Here is a 21578-nt window from a genome sequence, read left to right as displayed (position 1 = left end):
GGCCCGGCGGGGCTGGCGGGGGCGTGACGTCATTGCGAGGGGAGGTGACGTCATGAGCGGTTCTGAGGGCAGCGGGAGGTGGGAGGTCATGGAATCACGGAATGTCGTGGAATTGTGGAATGTCATGGAATTATGGAATGTCCCGGGCAGGAAGGGATCCACCAGGATTCATCCCTCCAGCTCCTGGCCCTGCACAGACACCCCAGCAACCCCACCCTGTGCACCCCTGGCAGCTCTGGCAGCCTCGGGGCCGTGCCCATTCCCTGGGGAGCCTGGGCAGTGCCCGGCACCCTCTGGGGAAGAACCTTTCCCTGCTCTCCAGCCTGAGCCTGCCCTGGCCCAGCTCCAGCCGCTCCCTGGGTGCTGTCCCTGGCCCAGGAGCAGAGCTCGGAGCTGTCCCTGCGCTGCCCTGGGCAGGAGCTGCAGCCCCGGGGAGCTCTGCCCTCAGCTCCTCTGCTGCAGCTGGACCAGCCCAGTGCCCTCAGCCGCTCCTCGGGCGGCCCCTCCAGACCCTTCCCCAGCCCCGGCTCCCTCCTTTGGACACTCTCCAACAGCTTTAGATCCCATCAGGAAAGGCCTCGGGGGCGCTGGTGACAGCAGCTGAACATGAGCCCAAGGTGGGCACGAGGCCACTGGCCCCTGGGCTGTCCCATCCCTGGGGTGGCAGCAGGATCAGGGCAGTGCCCGTCCCCGTGCTGGCATTGCTGGGGGACCTCGAGGGCTGTGTCCAGTTCTGGGCCCTCACTGCAAGACATTTCCCAGTTGCTTTCAGCATTGCTGTTGTTGGTTTCCCCTCATCCCACCTGCCACTGTCCCAGGCTGCTCCAAGCCCCAATGTCCAGCCTGGCCTTGGGCACTGCCAGGGATCCAGGGGCAGCCCCAGCTGCTCTGGGCACCCTGTGCCAGGGCCTGCCCACCCTCAATGCAAGACCCTCAAGGGCCTGTGGGAAGGAGGTCAAAGGAAGGAAAATGAAAGCAGCAGTGAGATCCTGTGGGATCTCAAAGATCCAGGGAGATTTGTTATAACTTTGCATTCACTAAAAATCTACTTGTAGTGCTCCATGTGTGGAGTTACAGGTCTCTGGGAACTGGAGCTGTTTGGGTTTGTCTAATTGCAAATCACCTGGGATTTTGTGTTAAGCAAATTCACCAGTCTGGTGGAGCCTGGGTGAGTGACAATTTTTACTTTTCATGAATGTAACCAGAAAAGCTTCATTTATTAAAAAACAACTTATCGAACTACCTGGTGCAGGTGTCAGAGGTTGAAAGTGCATTGGCTCTTACCAGGAGCTGTGAAAATGTTGCATTTATTTTGCTGAACATTTCCTTGCCAGCTGCAAAGCACAGCTGCCTCCTGCATTGCACAAGGCGATGCTGCTCTCCTGGCCTTCCAGGAAGCTCTGGGAAAGCAGTGGTGGAGACGATGGAAGCTCTCCTGGCAAACTTGGGCTGCCAGCCTCCAGGAGCTGAAGCAGCTCAGCATTTTGCTTGTGACCACTCATTTTACACTGACATAAACCCTGGTCTATGCAGGGACTTTGTTCCTTACACTTCAGCTGAGTCTTTGAGCATGTGGGGAGATAATGATCTCCCTTCCTGAAGCTCCGTTCTTATTAATAATAACAAAGTGTTTAAGATGGCAATTTGCATTTCAGCAGCGCCTTTAATTCACGGCTCTCCGAACGCTTTACAGACATGGATTAACAAGGCCTCACAACAACCCTGTGAGGTAGGTGGATGTGACCATCCCACTGCTGTGGGGACAATGAGGGCACCGGGGATAAGGGGCTTGGAGCAGTCATGCTGGGATTTGACCTAGAACTTGGGCATTTAAGTCCCATCAGGCCTTCAGCTTCAGATCAGGCTTTCCCAACGCACGGGTCTGGCTCGATGTGGGGCTACGCTGATTAACAAGCCCGTGACTGCCTGGCACAGACTATAAAGGCCATTAATGTAAGGCAGCGGTTTATTAGCGGAGTAGATGGTGCCTTGGTGCTTCTTGCTGCTGGAATTATCTGAGTGTTTGAAGGCATATCAAAAATAGAGTTAGATATCAACCACCGAGCGTGGCAGGCTGTAACTGGAGAAAGCCCTTAGGCCCCAGGTGGGGAAGCTATGTAGGACACTACTGTAAATGTACTGATCAGAAAGGACATAATAATTTATATATAAAGTCCACCCTTGCTCTTTCCCCGAAGGAAAAAAATAAAGAACCTAGAAAGCCACTGCTGGTTGTCACGTGTCAGCTTCAAGTTCCGGGCTCTTGGCTTCATAGCACCTGCCAAAAGAACAAAACGTGGGACATCAGCAGCCTGGCTGGGCTGGCAAAGGGAGTACAGCAATGTGTTCTCCTGAACTCAGTCCCAGCTTTAAAACAACTAAAAATGATGTGAATTCCTCATGTAGGATGGACCTGAGAGCACCAATGGGGATGTGCTTCAACCATGTGTGGGGCAGGAGTGGGTAAGCTGGGCTGGAGGGTGAGACCTCGATTTCTCACAGACCTCTTCATTTAATGACAAACCCCTCCAGCTTTGCAGCTGGCCACAGGTGATGTCACCTGTGTGCGTGAGGTAAACTTGGCACCTTGAGCTCAGCCAGCCCAGGTAAACCTGAGATGGGCACCCACACTTTTCACTGGGCTCACTGGAAGCAGTTTGGACCTTTAGAAGTTTGGTGGCAGCTGGTTTTTGTTATATTTCTGAAGGAATAAAAGAGCAAAGAAATACCTCAAGGCATGCTCTTATCCAGCCAGAGAAATGATCCCCAGCTGACTCCCTAATAAGCAAGGCTGAAAAGGGAAACCTTTTCTGACGGGGGGTAGCTCATGCTGTTGTTGGTGTTGATGTTCTTCATGGAGATCAGAGTGATGCTGTTCCCCTTCTGGCTCGTGTCTGCCGAGCAGCTGCCCAGGAGAGAAGGAGATATTAATTACTCTGGGAAACAAGACAGGGAATCACAGAATCACTGAGGTTGGAAAAGACCCCCAAGACCATCGAGTCCAACCTTTGAGCAATCACCACCTTGTCAAGCAGACCAGAGCACTGAGTGCCATGTCCAGGTGGTCCTTGGACACCTCCAGGGACAAAATTTCTTTGCACACAGCTGGAGGCAAACAGGCAAGGCCAAGGCTGGTACAGGAGACCAGCTTTGGTTTCCACTGCCCACTGAGCTGCTGTCCTGATTCTGGCCCGTCCATAGTGAGTTACGAGGCTTAGGAAGATGGAATTCCCCTTTTTTCCTACCCTGAGGGCTGGGATGTGCATTCCTGACCAGTGAAGACTGGATAACTTTGGGGATCAGGGAGCCTTAGGCACTGTCCCATTTTCTGGCATGTTTTGCCTCAGTGGCTTCAGATCCCTTGGATGATGATCTTTCAGGGTATTTCGTGACCACTGATGTTGATGGAAATTTGGCACCTAAACACTTACAGACTTTGCTCCCTGTGTCCCTTATCCGTTTCCAAAGCAGGGTTTATTTATTTGGTAGGAAACTAGCAGTGGGAAACAGTAATGGCCATCTTGGAAGATATCTAAGACTGCTCTGAGATCCAGAAACGTGAGTTTAGACCTCAAGTCTGTGTCTAGACAAAGACAAGCAATCTGCTTTGGGAAGGTGATAAGTCTTCTCTCAGAGCAGCTTTGAAATGAGGCCCCTTAATATTGACCTTCTACCTATTTCTCTATCAGAGGCTGAAGTGTTATCAAAGCTGATTTTGCTTTTCTAACTCTCTATCAAAGATGTCTTGACATGCTTCCTTCCACCTGAAATAACCAAAGCAGACGCTTTGCCTTGCTAAAGTTAGCTCTGGGATAAATCAGGCTCTCTCCATCAGATGTGGGTAGTGTGAGCAGCCTTACCTCTCTGACACCATGGAGGTTCCTGGTTTCTGTTTGTCTGGGGGGAGAAAAGCAGTTGGTGATGTGGAGGTGAGAAATCATCCCAGCTAAGCCATAAAATAAGTCAGCTCTATTCTGAATTACATTGTACAGGGATGTAAATGAAATCTGAATGAGATTGGAGACACTGTGGGGGGAACGTGGGAGCTGATTAGAGAAAACCCTTCAGCTAAGGGGACATACTGGCAGGACCTGCTGGCCCTGCTGCCCGTTCGGTCGCCAGCATCCTCTGGGCTTTAGGAAGGTGTCTGCCTTGCTGCAGAGCAGCCTTGCCCTCTGGTGGGCACAGCTTTGTGGGAAATGGGATTCCTAAGGTAAAGGACTGTCAAACGCCATGATTTTTGCTGGTAGAGCTGCCCACCTCCTGGAATTTGAGCTGCAGGAAGCTTGAGACTGGCTGAAGAAAGCCATGTCCAGATGAGGCTGGGCTGGGGCTCTAGCGAGGAGGTCACGCTGCGTTCCTGACTACTCAATCCATGTTCCAGTCTGGCTTCCAAATCTCCCCACCACTGTGTAAGCTTTTCAAAGACATCTTTTAGGAATTGCCAGATCCACATGGAAACTGGTGACTTGTTGGTTAGGGAAGTACAGATTCCCCCAGACAAATACCTTCCGGGTCCTTGGAGTGGTTGCACTTGAACCTCAGGCTGACCACGCTGACCAGGATGATGACCACCACTATCAGGATAACGACGAAGCTGATGACACCTGGGGATGGAGGAAAGAACTGTCTGAGCAGCAGAGAGACTTTGACATCAAAACTTGGGTAGGAAATCAATATCTTCATTAATGTAAGCATGGTACGTAATAGACAGAGAAGCAAATAGTTGTTAGAACAAATAGCTTTATCCTCCTGTGTTTTAACCTCAGAGGGCTTCTCTGAATACTTAGTCAATAAATACTTAATTGATAAGGCAGTGCCAGGAAGGCAGAAGTCAGCTGATTACACTGGGGATTGATAGGAGTCAGTATGTTCCTGCTACAGTTGGTAAATCCTATCCCAAAAGTGTAAAGCCAGATAAATAAGTAATGTAACAGGGAGAGACAAGCTAGAGCTGTGGGTGATGTTATCTGTCCCATAAACCATGTTTAGACACTTTAAATCAGCTCTAGATTTGATACTGACATCAGGCCTCAATAAATCAAACAATTCCTTGTACAGGAAATTTGTCCTGCTAAGAATCCCTCGGACTTAGAATCATGGAATCACGGAATGGTTTGGGTTGGAAGGGACCTTAAAGCTCATCTTGTTCCACCTCCTGCCATGGGCAGGGACACCTTCCACTATCCCAGGCTGCTCCAAGCCTCAATGTCCAGCCTGGCCTTGGGCACTGCCAGGGATCCAGGGGCAGTCACAGCTGCTCTGGGCACCCTGTGCCAGGGCCTCATGAAGTTGGGTGTCCAAACCAGCGTGGCCTGGTGAAACAGAGCCCCCTCCTCTCCCCAGGTGCCACAAGACCTTACCAAAAGCTGCCACTGTCAGCGGTGATTTCTCGTCTGTCGGGCTGGGCTGGGGTAAGTGGCTGGAGTGGTTTGGTGTTGGGGTGACAGGCTCTGAGGTGCCTACAGAGGGGAGAAAGGTAGATTTACATAAAAGTCATTCTTCCACGGCTGGGAAGAGGATTCCTAGCAATGCTAGAGGACCTAACTCTCACTTGCACTTCACTGGAGAGACCAAGTTTGGATCCTGGCCAGGTCCATCAATCTTAATAGCAAAGTGAGCAAGACCTGTGTGGAATCATTGCCGTGGTGGGGCCCCCTTTATGGACAAGCTGAGAACACCCACAGGGTTTCCTTCTGGGATCCCAGTGAGGAAAGGTCAAGGTCAGCCCTGGCAGTGAGTTTGAGGGGGAAGTTTGTCCAGTCTCCCTCCTTTTACAACCTTTTGACATAATGGCACCTTTCCTGCTGTTCCCAGGCTCAAGAGGTTGCCCTGAAGTGCTGCTTCTGCCAAGCTTTACAGCCTTTTCAAGGGCTGGATGGGATGTTCAGCCTGCCTCAGGTATGCACTGGCCTTTCTCCACACTGCCTTGAAGACAGCAGTGTGATGGCCTTGCTGCTGGCTGTGCAGAGGAATATAAAATACAGAGCAGGAATCACCTCTCTGCAAGGAGGAAGCACCTTGAGTCACTGATGTCGTGGTGCTCTCGTTCCTCACGGGATCCTGACCTGCACAGAGAGACACAGAATGTGAGTCTTGACCTCCAGTGTCATCTAAGAACCAAAGGAATTAATGGGCACCTGGAGAGGAGAATGGATTCACAGTAGTGCCGGGGAAACATGGAATTAATACTCCCACCTCCATACTAAAAGCTTCCCATGAAACATACTTTGTACTATTTTCCATGTCCAAATGGAAACCTAGGAAACTGAAGTTCAAATACCCTTTTGTAACCTCTTTAGGGTCTGCAGTCCCAGGTGCAGATTTGGGGCGGAAACAGCAAGGGGAGGCTGGAAGACTGAGCTGGGAAGGCAATAGATTTGCTATAGGTCATAAACATTGAGACTTTAAAATAAATCTGCGTAGGGGAAGAAATGTTGCAGAATGTGGGTGTGGATTGACTATTTGGCTTGTCCCTGGGCTTGAAATGAGTGGATTTGCTATCCTAGGTTATCTAGAAGTAACTAAACCCATTTGAGGTGGGCTAACTTGTACACCATATGTAGGCCTGCTGTGGCAGCACAGAGGTTTGTCCAAGCAAGCACTCTAGTTCTCAGTGGGATGAACTGCCTTGTGTGAAGCTGCTTGGTTTGTGACAGCTGCTTCCAGTGCCTGTGCAAGGAAATGTAAAGCCAATGTGTGAAATGTGTTTCACTTGTACTGAGAAAAAACATCCTTTACTGCCTCCAGGCTGTTGTTGAACAGCCAGAGTGTCTGCATCGACCTTAACGAGCGGCTACAGGCCCTGTCAGGAGACTAAAAGTGGCAGTTCAGAGCTTCAGAAGATCATTTGTAGGTCAAGTAGGATCTTCTTCCCTGCTTTCCCATCTGCACGTTCCCAGCAGCAGTGCTGGCCAAAGGGATGTGGTGCCTGGAGAGCTGTGCACAGCTCCTGGCACTGCCCTGGGCAGCAGCTGAACCCAGGTCCTGTCCCACAGCAAACAGCCCTGCTTTGGAATGGGATTTTGCCAAAAGCCAGAAGAAAAAGGGGAAAAGGCATGAACTAACCAATCTAACTGTTTCAGAAGCCACACAGAGCAGAACAGTCTGGAGAAGCAGGGTCTGCTGCTGTACAATTTTTTCCCCAGTCATCGAATTCTTTGTTTCATTCTGAAATTGTTCTTCTAGCCACGGGCAGAAGCTGTGGTTTGCCGAGCCTGCCACGGATACCCCATCCCTGGGAAATGTTGGGTCTCACCCAATGGGAGACCTGGCCTTTGGAAGCATCAGCATCTATAGTCAGAGATGTGTGGGGCTTCCCAGTGGTAAATCAGGGTTGGAATGAACAGCAATCTGCTCTGAGCAAAGGGCTCCTGGCTTAACAGGGGACAACCATGGTGGGTGGGCATCTGTGTGGGCACAGCTGGCCACGGGTTCCTCACCTTGCTTGTCTTAGAGATCTGAGAGGTACTTGGAGAGGCAGAGCAGTTTCTAGACCATTGCAGGTTTTTGAGGCTGAATCTTTACTGGGGAATCAGCTCAGTTGTCAGATTCCAGTCTTCCAGTCACTTGGATTCTGCCCTTATTCTGAGAAAACTCTTACTGTATTCTCTAATTTGTGCTTACAGGTTGGGTTAAGCAAACTGTCAAAAGCAAAATTGTATTTATTTAAAAGGATTTTAAAAGGGCTCTCTTCTCCTAAACATAGATCCATTGTTCAGCTGTGCAAGTTCATCCCAGCAGAGGATGTTAAGAGCATTTTTCTTGTGTTTTATCACTGCTTATAAGGACACCAGATGTGGTTTTGGGTGGCTCAACCCCAAAAAAAGACTTGTGCTTAGAGAACCTGTGCCACTGATTGCCATGAAATTACCTGATCTTATTGTTATTCTACAAAAGGACAAAGTACCTTGAGGTGTTGGAGAAGGAGCTGCCGTGCTTCTGTTTCCGCTGGATTTATCATCTAGATAAAGAAAACATGGGAGAGGACAGTTAACTTGTGAAGCCACTACAGATTCCACTGTGGAGAGCTGTTGGGTGTCTATGGAGTAAATATCTTTATTTGCATGATACTTTCCCTCCAGACAGACATCAGGATGCCAGGTTAGCAAGGTGTGGAGTCAGCTCAGAGTGTACCCGACAGGTGAGCTTGGCGAGGGAGGCTGGGGAGGCTGGGGCTGCTCCAATATTTGATAAAGCATGATCTGGATTTTCTGATATGGGCTTGGCCTGGCTGTGTCCATCTGGGGAGCTGGAATGAGCTGCTCTTTCAGCAAAGACTCAGAGAAATTCAATATTTGCAGAATTGCTGAATAACCAGCACAGTGTGGACTAGCCCAATATTCTGATGCCCGCAGTTTGGATTGGGTAAGGAGGGAGGCACAAACAGGTCCTGCCTGAGCAAATATTTGAGTTTTCCATCCTTACCTCGCTCAGTGGTTGCTGTCAGGGTTGTTGTAGTGATGGGGGAGGGTTTGGGTGTAGTGGTTTGACCCACAGAGGTGAGGTTCAGGGTGGTCACTGGTGTTGATTTTACTGATGGCTCTGTGGGGAAATTGTAGCGTTACCTCAAAAAGTTCAACTCAGAAACAGCCTGGAGAGGGCACAGCTATTGCAGAGTCATCAAATTCCTTGAGAGTTAGGAATAATCTGCTAGGGAAAGCATGGAAATAGCCTTCAACTGCTCAGAGTGAAGGAGCTCTTGTACTTTGGAATTCACTTTTGCTCTTTTCACTGTGGGGAGATGCCGAGCTGGTGGAGCTCAGCAAACACATGGAGAGAGTCAGGGGTTTGCCACTGCTTCCTTCCCTGCTTTGAAAAGTGAAGGTGTTTTGTCACTGGACACTTGAGCTGCCGGGAGCTGCCTGGCACCCACATGATCATTTCCTTGTGCTCTGAAGTGCCAACTTTCACATTTCATTTCGCTGAGAGTCTCCAAGCACAAATAATTCAGCTCTTGAAGTGGTCTGGGGGCTCTGTCCTCTGCCTCAACCTGCTGCTCCAAACTGCACCTGATCCAGAGCAAGATGTGGGGGAAAAAGATTTCAAAAAACCTCTGCAAGGAAGAGTGGATCACCAGCTGGGAATTTATAGGCAAGTTCCTTGTCTAGACTTCTCTTGGCTTTCCAGTAAATTGAAAAAATGGTGAAATGGTTTCAAGGTTAGTGTGGTGGGCTTTTTCCCCCCCTTTATCCAAATGCTTCACTAAAATATTAGAACTTAAGATAAAGTTTCTTTTAAGTTTCTTTTTTTCCCACAAGGCTTGGAAGCAGGAGCAGAGATCTTTTTGAGATCTTATTCCTTGATATTTTTGGGGTCCTTCTGGAAGGGTAGCTATGCTTAGATTTTTTTTTTTCCCTGAAACATAGCAGGAAGAGATCTGACTCCAAAGATCCAAGTGGACACTAACAGATGTGGATCTGGAGCTGGAGAGACCATTTCTGGTGTAATTGGTGTTCTGTACATGTCACAAAATCATAGAAAGGCTTGGGTTGGAAAGGATCTTAAAGACCAGCCAGGTTGGACGGGGCTTGGAGCAGCCTGGGATAGTGGGAGGTGTCCCTGCCATAGCAGGGGGTGGGATGAGATGAGCTTTAAGATCTCTTCCAACCCAAACCATTCTGGGATTCCATGATTGTATGATCATCTCATTCTCCCTATTCAATTTAGTGATTTTTCCCCCCCTGGTTTTGCTCACACCTGTGCCTTGATCCCTGTGGGGTGAGTTGGCTGCATCAGAAGCCCTGACACCACAAAATTTCCTTCCTCCTCACCACTGTCCTCTGCACAGCCCCAGCTACTGCTGGGTGGCCCAGTCGGGCTGAGGTCAGACCAGTTACACACTGGGATGTCCCCGAGCCGCTCTCCTCGGTCTCCAGCTGAGCGTTACCTGAGCTGTGGTTCTTCACTTCAGGGCTGTGTTCTATTGGTTGGGATTGACCTGGAACACAAACAGAGGCACGGAGGTGACTTTTCCAGGTTGGTGAGATCCCACAGGGAGAGTTGAAGGATGGGCCAGAAAGGGGCCACGGTAGCCAACGAGAGCAGAAAGGGTCAGGGGGACAAGAGATGCCAAGGAGAGGGTTTGTCACCAGTGTGGCTGTCGGGACCAGAGGGAGCTTGGCAGCTCCATGGATCCCTAGCTGCTAGGAAACAGCTGGGGAAAACAGGGAGCAAAGGTAAGGTGGAATTCCTCTGCTTTCTCCAGGCTCCCTGGAACACAGCCTTGCTCCCTTCCAAAACGAGCCCAGCCAGGCCACCCTCTGGGGCACAGCACCCTCCATGTCCCCTGGAGATCTGGGGGGGAATGGTGATGGATGGGGCAGGCAGAGGCAGGATCCTGGGAGAAGATCCCTCAGCAGATGGGACTTATGAATCAGGGTCCCATTTGGGGCCTGTCCATTTGCAAACCCCCATTTCCACGTGCATCCACATCCAAACAGACACATGAAGAACATCACAAGCCAGAGGTACCTGTTCCAGCAGGGCTGGAGGAGTTTGTGGAAGCTGTAGGACCTGAAAGGAAAGAGCAGGAGCGTGAGTGGTGCAGGATCTGTGACGGTCACTAACGCACTGCTGCTCCTGTTCCTTGTGTGGCTTGGGTTTTCCTCACCTTCTGTCAGAATGACTTTGAAATATGGGATCCCCCCAAAAGCATTAGCAGAGAAGTAGTAGCAAAGGAGTTTTACTGAGTGTAAAGCTATCAGGCTCTGAGTAAATTAGTACTGGAGTTTATCCAGCCAGGATAAATGTCCTCCTCCCCAGCTGGAGCCAAACCCTTTGGGGGGCCATAGAAATCCACGGGGTCATTCCCTCCCTGGGAGCTGTTTGCCTCAGCTCAGCCTTGGCAGAGAAGGGTGTGACCTGTGTCCTGGTGCTATTCAAACAGTTAAGACACACATTTGGACACTTTGTTCCCTTGAGAGCTTAAGGAATGGATGGATGAGGTTTGTAAAGGCTTCCAGGAGCTGAAGGGACTGGCTCTCCTTCCTGTCCTGTGTATCCTGGGGAGCTGGCTGAAGCCTGTGGCTGTGAGTCTGGAGGGAACCACAGCTGCCTTCCCTGTAGGGCAGGGTAGCCCTGTAGGTCCATACGAGGTAGTAGGTGTTCACTGGGTCCCCAGTTTCTCAACTGAAAGGTGGCTTTGTTTGCTTTGGTGTATTTGTTTGCTTTTCTTTTGGATTCATGGCAAAGCATCCCTGCCCCAATCCCTCATGTTTCCTACTCTCAGCATCTGTGATGTTTTCCTTAAAGCCCCATCTCCCAAAGTCCTGTCCTCATGGAATCACAGAGCAGAGTATTTTGGATCGGAAGGGAACTTTCAAGGCCATCTAGTCCAACCCCAAGGGTTAGATGCGATGCCAATTAAAAATGCTGCCCTTGAAAATGGGAGAAAGAAATGCCCCACACTTGAGGACAAGACCTGGAAAATGTAAATACACTTTAAATGCTCAAATCCAACCCAGCTGGTTTAACTTTGGGAAGGTGACTTTGAGTCTGTCATTGCTGGAATGCACATCCTAATAGGGATTTTAAAATGGTTATTGCTGGTGGCCCTGGTGCTCTCTGTGGTTAAGTTTAATGAAAGAAATGACACTACAGGTACAGAAAGCAGCTGAACCTGACTCCACTGGTGATCCATCTCACTAGAGCCCCATGGGAGATAAAGGATTTGGACAGAAAGGGACAGCAGGGAAGGTTGAATCCCTCCAGCATGCTGTCCCCTCACGATGCCTCAGTGGTCTGTGGTGGGAGCAGTGCCTTTGCAGGAGCTGCAGGGGAGGGTCCAGGCAGGCAGCACCGGCCAGGGCACAGCAGTGCCCCTTTTCAGCCAGAACCTGCCCTCCCTGGGGGCAGATGCAGCTCAGCTGCTGCTTCTCATCTCTCCTGAGCCAGCTGTGAGAGAGCTCCTCCCCAGGCCCCTTTTCTCACCAAGGAGGGGACCAGGCAATTCTAAAACGCCGTAGCTCTGACCTGTCTCAGATCTCCAGCCTGCAACACCCCATAATGGCTTCAAACCAAAAGAGAGCAGGCTTAGTTTGGATATACGGAAGGAATTCCTCCCTGGGAGGGTGGGGAGGCCCTGGCACAGGGTGCCCAGAGCAGCTGGGGCTGCCCCTGGATCCCTGGCAGTGCCCAAGGCCAGGTTGGACGGGGCTTGGAGCCACCTGGGACAGTGGGAGGTGTCCCTGCCCATGTGTGTTGGTTTAACACAGCATGGTTTTAGTAGGTGAGAGAGAAGTTGCTCTAAACTTCAATGTCCAACACAGCGCCACTCAGTTGGACGGGGCTTGGTGCCACCTGGGACAGTGGGAGGTGTCCCTGCCCATGGCAGGGGCGGAATGAGATGAGCTTTAAGGTGCCTCCCAACCAAAACCAACCTGGGATTCCACGATTTGATACCAGGAGCTGTAGGGGTGATGTAGATGAACTTTGGGTAGGTCCATGAGCTGTTGGTGCCTGGAGAGGCTGAGGGCCCTGCAGGGAGGGGTGTCTGGAAGGCGACTCTCAGCACTGAGTGTGGTTTCCCAGGGCCTGGCTCAGAGCTCACCCTCGGCACCCTCTGGGTGTAGCAAGTTCCTGATTGATCTCATTTTCCTCATGGAATTGCTTTGGAGCCATAATTGCTTTTGTGTCTGAGGCTTTATGACAATGATCCCAGCCAGACAGGAAGTATGTAAACCATGGTGAATACATAATAAAATGTGGTCTATTCCCACACACGGTTTGGCTGTGAAAATCAGACCGGACTTTTCAGACCTTTTCCATGTTTTTCTCTTCTAGTTTACTGGGCAGCAGGCTGGGAAAACTGTCCTGTTCAGTCCATGGAAGAGGAGACAGGAGCAGATCTTTGATTACACAGAGAGGAAGGGACTGGCTGGTTTCCTATCTCTGTTTGGAGCAGGATCAGAAAACAAGGACCTTTATGTGCAGCAAGGAAAAGGGAGGCTGGGCACTAGGAACCTGCCTTAGCACAAGGATAGTGAGGTGCCAGGAGTGATGGTGTTGGAGAATTTATGGGATATCCTTCCCTAGGGGTTTTGAAGAGCAAGTCACAGGAGTATCAGGACAGTAAGAGACAGGGTTATGGGCAGCTGTACCATCACCTACTAAATCAATTAATATAATGGGGGAAAAAAGTGTTTTAGGCATGTTTGCCCTTCCTAAAGAGGTGGCGATGCTTCTTTTGAGGACGGGGGATGATCCTGGACATTGGTTTGCAAATGCCTTAAGATACTCTCTACATTCAGCACAAAAAATAAAGTGCTGAGATCATCATGGGGGGTCAGTATCCTCCAGCAGCTGCCAGACTCAAACAGCTCCTCTTTCTCCAAAACTCCCTTGCAGGACCCATTGCCTTGTTTTCCCACGGGGAGAAGTAGCTGTGACACATTTATGGAAATGATCACAGGTACTTTTTCATGGTCATGGCATGTGGAAGCACCCAGAATCGCTGGAGAAAGAGCTGCTGTCTGCACTCAGCCACAGGAAGAGGGGAATGAAGGTGCTGAGCTGGCCATTTATTCCACCATTTTTGGTGCAGATGAGGAGAAATCTGAGAGCTTGAACAGAGCCTCTAGGGATGGGAGGAAGCTGAGGGTGAGGGAGGTGACATTGCCCTGTTCTGCCATCCCTGATGGGACCATCCATGGGACAGTTTCACTGCAGCTTGTCCTGTCACTGAGGGTCACACTGGAGAACTTCTGAAGTTCTCTGTTCGCAAACCTAAACCATGGGGTTATTGTAAAAAAGATGAAAAAGCCGTTTTTTCCCAGTGCTCAGTTCCCGGAGTTCCTGTGGCTGGGCCGATGCTTGCCTTGCTCTGCAGTGTTGCTGTGGAGAAATGCCCGGCCTTGCTGTGGAGAGGCCAAGGGATGGAGATCCCCTTCTGGCATTCTGCTCCGGAATAAACAGCCCTGGCTTCTCTAAACGCATCCACACTTCATTTCAAAGTGGAGCAGGCCTGGCTCTGACTTCTGGCTGCCGCTGCTGCTTGTTATGCCTTCCCTGCCAAATCAAATAAGCAAAAGCCCCGTTCCATTGGGTGTTTTCTTTTGGGGAGGGTGCTCAGCATCCCTGATCCCACAGGAGCGGGATGGATCTGTGCAAAGCAGGATGAGGCTGAACTCCCGTTGTGGGGCTGGGCAGCAGGATGGGGATGAACAAAACGCGCCACGCGTCGCGGCTCCCTGCAGGCATCCCAGGGGATTCTGGAGTTGGAAACCATTCCCTCCCAGCGCTGCTGCCAGCGTGGAGAGCCCTGGCTGTACAAACAGCAGCAATAATCAGCATTGTACAGCTGCAATTGCAATAAACATCAAAGCCCTTCCACCAGCGCAGGCACTGCCAGTGCGTTTGTTGCATGTTTGGGTGCAAAGGATTTACAGCTGGGCTGTGCAGTCCTGGGTGGAGACTCGGAGCTGGCTGAGGGATTTACCATGGGAAATACGGCTTTCTGCTCGTGCTGTCCTGGGAAAGCTCCAGTTACCCACTGGAGCTGCAGAGGAGCACGTCGGAGCCGCGGCTGCATTTGGCACTTGGTGCTTGCTGCTTTCTGGTTTATTTTTCCAAAGGGTAAACAGGAGAATTTTGGATTTCTGGTTTTGGCAGTTGTTTTTCTGTGGGGTTAGGTGTGTCTAGACTGATCTGGAGCCTTCTCTTGTGGCAACTGAGATATTCCCAAAGCCAGCAGCTCACCCCACTCCTCAGCACAAAGAGAGGATGATGTCAACCAAAAGACAGGTGAATTTTAGGTGTTTCTGCTTTGGTATTATTTTTGGCAATTGTAGACATCTAAAGCATGGTTTTTCCAGGTGCTGACCAAAGAGAGGGACTGACTTTAAACCCCCAAACTTTGCCAGGGCCTCCTATAGAGACCTGAGCCAGCTTTTTGAAAGGCTTCAGCAGGGTTTAGATCAGGCTCAAGGTGTTCAGCCTGTGTTCATAGAGGGCTGGAGTCACTGGGGGGGACCTCTGGCACTGGTGTCGAGTCACAGGGACTGGTCCTGTCCACTCAGAACTGCTGATGGGGAGGGACCATCTATTCCCAGTGATAAGGAACCCTGCACTTGTCCCTTCCCTGGCAGTTTTTGGCGGGATGTCCCACCTGCAGAGGCAACGGGGCAGTGCTGTACCTCAGTGTCACCCTGCACTTGAAAACGTGTTCAGAAAAGAGATCCAGAAACCTAAAAATAGGCTTTTCAAGTCAGATATTGGCACTTCTGTCAGATGACTCACGACAAAAAAAATACCAACCCCTTAACACAGGTGCAGCTGTCTCCTGGGTGAAACACGGCAGCAGTGAGCAGCACCCAATTCCTAGGACTTCCACGTGGAAAAAATCCTCTGTTAGGAACCCTGGAAAGCAGAGAGCTCTGCCAAAGCCTAGGTCCTGTTTTATTAAGTGCCTATATAAGGTGTCTCTGCCTTGAGGGTCTCACAGCAGAACAGGTGGGGTGGGAATTGTGGAGGAGAGAGAGGAAAAGTGTTGTTCTGCAGGCTGGATAACTGACAGCCTAAATCAGGGCCAGATCCACAGAGGTATTCAAGTGTTTAACTCCCAAATGGTGTGGAGGGGTTGGCAACTCACTGCCAAGTGGTTCTGAATTGTAATGACTCAGTCAAAGTCTTATGGAAAGTTTAGAGAGCCAGGAATTAATCCCGGATCTCATCAGCAATTAAAATTAATCGTTGCCTTCCTCTGCCCATCCTCAAGGGCTGGGCCTGGGCCTGGGCATCCTCTCCAAGCATCACATTCCATGCTCCTCTCTGGTGAGCCGGTCTGGAAGCAGATCTTAGTGGGAGGCAATTAAAACCCACTTGGATGTAGAAAGCAGCAGGAGACGAACAATGTGGGGAAGCTGCGTGCAGGGAGCGGCTCTGCTGCACCACCGTGGTGCCCAGGGCTGGTTTTTCCATGCAAAGGGGCTGTTCCTGGAAGGAAAAGTAGCATGGCTTTTCTCCTGGCTGCACCACCACTGCTCCACCAGGCTGCTGCTCCATCACCCTCCCAGCTGCTTGCTGGTCCCAGTTTCCTCCTGACCTGCTTATTTTAGAGCTCTGGGTTTGCTCCTGCTGTTTGCAGTGCTGGTGATGTGGGTCCTGCCCTTCTCCTGGCTGTGCTGTTCCTCAGGTTTGGAGCTGGGTCTGGGATTTTGAAGGGGAAATCACTCTATGCCCAGTGCAAATGAAAAATGGCTGCACCACCAATCCAGGCTCAACTGGAGCTGGAGCCCAGCCTGTGCTTTTTGCCTACCTACAAGTTTTTAATAATATTATTTATTAGCAGAGCTCAAAGCACTTTACAGAGGAGACTTTCCAAGTTTCTCCCCAAACTGATTATCCTTTCCAGTAATTCTGCAGGAATGTGATTTGCTGGGACTGCTTCAGGAGACACGGTGTGAAAGGGGCTGGTGGCTAAGGGATTTCTCATAATCCCTGTTCTTTCCACCTGCTTTTCTTTGGTGTCCTGGCTTGAGTGCCAGGAGAGATGAAGGATAACCCTGCTTGGAAGAGGTTCCAGTCTCACAGAAGCAACAGCTACAGGCCAAGTAAAGCATCTTGGCCTGACAATTCCTCTGAGTCCAGATTTTGGGTGAATGAGCCTGGTGATATCACCCAGGTTTTATTCCCACATTTTGTAACTCTTTATGTATTCCCCCATATCTCACACTGCCACAGCGTGGGCAGCAGGGGAGGGGGGACTCTGCCCTGCTCAAGTGAGACCCCACCTGCAGAGCTGCCCTCCTTCAGCTTAAGGACATTCCCCCTTGTCCTGTCCCTCCGTCCCTTGTCCCCAGTCCCTCTCCAGCTCTCCTGGAGCCCCTTTAGGCACTCTTTAGGCACTCTTTAGGGGCTCTGAGGTCTCCCTGGAGCCTTCTCTTCTCCAGGTGAATCCCTCCAGCTCTCGCAGCCTTCCCCCATGGCAGAGCTACCCCATCCCTCTGACCATCCTGGTGCCTGCTCTGGACCCAGATGAGAGCTTCTCCCTTGTTGAGGTCATGGTGGGTGGGCTCCTCTGGGAAGTGGGGCCAGGAGAGCTCCCAGCTGGGGCTGGGCCTTTGCTGGTGCTGCAGAAGCCACAGCTCCCCTCTCCAGCCTGGCTTCCCAGCAGGAGCGTTCCTGCTTTGGGACACCAGCAGCACCTCCTCCAAGGACACCTGTTGTTGACTCACCTATTGTAAATGGGACATAATTCCTGGAAGCTGCTGCAGTCAGATCTGCAGAGGCACCGGAGGGTTTCGTGTTACTGAAGGGAGCAGTTTGTTGTGCGAACAAACATTTCTCCAAACCACCTCCTGCTTTCTCTTCCTTGTTCACCACGTCAGGGCTGGGCTGGCCTCGCCCTTGGCTGAGGAATTTGCCCTGGGATGCCTTGGTTTTAGGATGCAAGTCTGGAATCTGGGTGCCTGTCCTTGACTTGCGCCCCATCTTTTTGATTATATCGAAAAATATATCTTGAAATACATGTCTGGTTTTTGAAATCCCACATTTGTCATGGCATTATCCATCCACAGGCTGTGGCACAGATAAGGAGAGCAGTGGATGGAACAACAACAGTGGGAAATCCTGCTGGGTTTTCATCAGCTTTGAGGGGGAATTTTTTCAGTGGAAATCTTTTGTCTGGAAAACGCCTGCCCATTGTAATGGGAACGGTCCATAGGAAGAGGTTTGTTTGGACAAATTTTCTGCTAAGTGTTTCTGGGGGGAGGAAAACCAAATTGGAAATGTGCCAGACCTTCTCGCTTCAGCAATTTCAAAACAACAGTTTGAGCCTCCCTTATGTGAGCTTCCCTTCAGAAATAACCTTGAGAACAGAGAAGTTTAATTTAGGAAATGATAAATTAATAAATTATTGAATTTGCACCAAGCAAAAGCAAGAAAGGCCTGTATGGGAACAGGCAGGTGGTAGTGTCCAGCCAAAGCTAATTCTCTGTCTCCTCAAGGTTCCCTCCATCTCCCCCAGGGCAGGCAGCCTTGTTCCAGAGCCCCTAATTCCCTTTTCCAGCTGCCTGTGTGCCGGCAAATCAGCGGCATCACGGAGCCCTCTGCCCCTCTCGCTAAGCTGCTGCTTTGCCTTGTGCAGAAGCTTCCCCAGGGGCTGCAGCACCTTAGGGACTTGCTGTAAAATTAAAAATGGAATTAAAAAGCCCTTTTGGAGCTGTTGGGTCAGCGCAGAAGAGGGAGCCAGGACACATTCCAGGGAAGGCCGGTGGTTTGGTGGGAGAGGTGTGACGGTGCTGTGACTGAGGGGGGTGGTTTTAGCCAGGTGGCTTTGAGAGGACAGAGTGATGCTCTTGGGACTGAGGGATGGAGGGTGGCATCCCACCCACCTGATGCTGCAGCCGCCAGGTCCTGCTGGCAGCTGGAATTCGGGGCAGTGCTTCTGGGAGTCCCGCTCTGTGGATCCCGGCGTGGTGCAGACGGGCCAGGGAAGGGGGCTCACCCCTCTGTGGCGTTCCTGTCCCATAAAAGCCCTCCCAAGGAGTTTTAAGAGGGAAGACAGCATTCTGGGTGGGCACTAAGGAGTGTCACAGGGTGGCCAAGGCACTCAAAGCCTCTTGATCTGATCCTTGATCCGATCCCAGGCGCACATCCCCCCTCTGCTGAAGGCAGCAGTGTTGCCCTCTAATGAAGAGAGAAAAATTTCCAATCCACATGCTCTTATTTCTTGGAATTATACAGCTACAAACTGAATTGGTTTCTATATTCTATGGAACGAGGATATCTTTCCTTTCTACCACAAACCATTCTATGATTCTCTGCCTTTTAAAAATCCCATTATTACCAGCACAGTGGCTGTAACCCGAGGCAACTTCTATGGTTTAATGATAAAACCTCAGAGTTGGAGACACATTATTTTATATTCCTTTGGATGTGTTCCAGCTCCCAGCTACTACAGCTGTCAGCAAGGCAAGAGGTGCCTGACAATGCAGGGAAAAGCAACCTGTCATTCTTTGGAGCAGGAAACCAGCTCCTTCATCCCACACCTCCACTCAAGAAAGAGAAGTTAAAGCGGAATTACCCCAAAGCAGCAGAATTATTACAGCAAGGACGAGGTGTGCTCTGCACGAGCCATGCACGTGGGCTTTGTATTTATATTAATGAGAGGAAAAAGTGCAAATAAAAAGTATTTCTGAGGAAAATAATGTCCTATACATTTAAACATTCCACCTTTACTCTGATTTGACAAAAGCCACCTACTACAAATGCCTCAGCATCGCAGCCCTCAGCAGAAACACTCCTTTCATTAACCAGGAAACAAAGTTTTGTACTCCAGCACTGCCAAACAAACCCCATAAACCCGACAAAGCCACATTTCCCCAGCAGCCTGACTCCTGCCACCCCTGAGCTGAAGGGCTGAGCTTCCCAGTGGCAGCTCCCACACCTTCCAGCCTCTGCCCGCTTCCCTTGGGAGCCCCCCGTGAAGCCGGGCCCCCCAAATCCCCCCTCGCGCTCCCCGGGGTGTGTGGAGCAGCTCACCTGGGAGCAGCAGGAGGAGCCAGAGGAAGGGATGGATGGACGGGAGCAGCATCTCCGCGCTGGCTTGTGGCTCGCGGAGCCTCTGGCCATCCCGGGAGGGACCGCGAGCAGCGATTCGCCCGCCTGGGCTGACTCTCACACGGCTTCCTGTTAAAGAATAGGAGGAAACGGGCTGAATCCACAGGGGAACTGTGTTTTTCAGCCCATTATGGCCGGGGAGGATGTGAGACATCGCTTACCGGCGGCAGAGGAAACCTCACCGAGCTTTGCTGGGGACTCGGCTCCCGGCACGGAGGGATGCCCTGCTCTGGGCCTCAGCGGCTTCCTTGTGCTGCTGGGGTTTTTGGGAGGTGGTTTGCGTGGGGTAGGATGTGCCCCCAGGTCCCATTCCCCGCACATGACGGCTGTGTTGGGCCTCCCTGGGGTAGGAGCTGCTGGAGGAGCCTCCCCACCACCTGAGAGGGGGTTTCTTATCCATCCATGAGGAATCTGGGAATAACTGCTCCTTGTGGGGCCAGGGTAGCCCAGCAGCTGGATCTGCCCTGCACCCTGGGCCTCCCTGGGCAGCTCCAGCGAGTCTGGGCACCGGGACATGCCAGCTTTGGGATGGTGGCTTTGGGATGCTGTTCTTCAGACAGCACAGCCTCACTCCCTGCAGGACACACAACCCTGCTGGGCTTGGACCAACCCCATCCCCAGTTCCTTGAGGAGGGGAGGAACTGGAAACCCGGGCTGGTTCTGCCCCCATGCAGCCCAAGGGGTTCAGGCATTCGGTTTCTTGGCCGTGGCCCTGTGTTGTGCTGGTCCGTGCAGGTCCTGCCTGTCACGCTGTGAACTCCACAGGTTCTGGTTTATCCTGTGCTGGATGTCAGTGGGTGCTTGGGGGAGGAGAAGGGTTTTAGTGTCCCCATGTGGGAAAGGCTCCTGTGTCCTTCTCCGGGGGTCCATGTGGGTGTTCAGGATGCAAAGCCACGGAATTCTGTCTCCTGGTCTGAAGGACTGGCCCAGCCCCTTCCCACAGCCCCCCAAAAGCCACAGAGCCTCAGCCAAAAGGCAGAGGAGCTGCTCCTTCACTGCATCCTTGCTTCCCACAGCTGGCAGACAGCAGCAGGACTGGAGGCAATGATCCCTGTGCATGGCACAGCTCCTCACATTCCGTGGGTCTCTTCAAACCCTTCCAGCCCCCCAGGAGAACCTCCAGGCCCAAGGCTGACGGCCTCCACAGCAGCCTTTGCTGGGAGAAACCCCTGCCAGCAGCCCCCCCACCCTTTTGTCCCTTGCACAGATGTGATGCTCAGAGATTATGCAGTAGATTAAGGTTTTACTGAATCCTGAAATGAGTGCAAATACCCAGAAGCTCTCACACACAGTTAAATCTCTTCTGGATGCTCGGCTGGGTGGTGGAAAAGGCATTTCCCACCCTGTCCTCCCCACGTGTGGGAAGGACAGAGCCCAGATATTCACCCCAGCCTGTCTGCTGAGAGCCTGCAGGTAAGAGCAGTGGTGCTGTGGGGTGGAAGGGTGGGAAGATGTGCTTTGTAAGGGCTAAAACTCCGGGGGATCCATGTTTTCCGCTCTGAGATGTGCTCAAGGTCACTCCCAGTGGCAGAGGGTGTGACACACGGCATCCCCGGGCCAGGCCGATGTACCTGTGTGCCTGGAGGGCATCCCTGCAGCCTTGTGCCATGGCCGGCGGGTGAGGGGAGGGATGTGCCAGCCCTGACCTGGCACTGCCTCCTGCCCGCGACCCCCGGCAGGTCACGCAATCATTTAGGTTGGAAAAGCCTCCAAAATCATCGAGTCCAACCATTGGGCTGGAGGCCCAAAGCATCCGGAGCTCCCCATGGACTCACCCCGCAGCCGTGCTGGCAAATGGGACCCCCGGCAGGGACAATCATCCCCGGGCTGTGCCACCCCTCGGGACGGGGCCCTTCCAGCCCGGAGCACGGCCTGGGCTCACCGTGCCGGGCTCTGCAAAGAGCCCACGGGCAGAGCGGGGATTTTTTACAGCCGTTCCTTCGCCGCAGGACATTTTCACGCCCCGCCGGTGGCAGGAGGGAGGTTTCCTGCAGCCGAAGGGGGGGGGGGGGTTGTGC

General features: G+C 51.7%; 1 protein-coding gene across 3 annotated transcripts in view; it reads right to left on the bottom strand.

Moving 5' to 3' along the window:
• Positions 1-2284: 2284 nt before the first annotated feature.
• ECSCR (endothelial cell surface expressed chemotaxis and apoptosis regulator) overlaps positions 2285-21578 on the bottom strand; it is a 20511-nt gene continuing 1217 nt past the window's right edge. The window contains exons 1-11 of one of the 3 annotated variants that reach the window (XM_017738158.1): positions 19722-19896; positions 19483-19629; positions 10474-10515; positions 9890-9940; positions 8428-8544; positions 7910-7963; positions 6000-6068; positions 5364-5462; positions 4509-4607; positions 3861-3897; positions 2285-2905 (exon numbers count right to left, since the gene is read on the bottom strand). In XM_017738158.1, the coding sequence (XP_017593647.1) occupies positions 2779-2905; positions 3861-3897; positions 4509-4607; positions 5364-5462; positions 6000-6068; positions 7910-7963; positions 8428-8544; positions 9890-9940; positions 10474-10515; positions 19483-19629; positions 19722-19881 (1002 nt within the window). In that variant the 5' untranslated portion in view covers positions 19882-19896 and the 3' untranslated portion in view covers positions 2285-2778. Of the gene's footprint in view, positions 2906-3860; positions 3898-4508; positions 4608-5363; positions 5463-5999; positions 6069-7909; positions 7964-8427; positions 8545-9889; positions 9941-10473; positions 10516-19482; positions 19630-19721; positions 19897-21578 lie in introns of those variants that run through there. The other 2 variants (XM_017738159.1, XM_017738160.1) reach the window with 2 other exon arrangements.

This window comes from Corvus brachyrhynchos, unplaced genomic scaffold (assembly GCF_000691975.1).
Source record: "Corvus brachyrhynchos isolate BGI_N302 unplaced genomic scaffold, ASM69197v1 scaffold616, whole genome shotgun sequence".
Lineage (NCBI taxonomy): Eukaryota > Metazoa > Chordata > Aves > Passeriformes > Corvidae > Corvus > Corvus brachyrhynchos.
The sequence above is the reverse complement of the archived record's forward strand: the minus strand, read 5'-3'. Positions and strand labels throughout refer to the sequence as shown.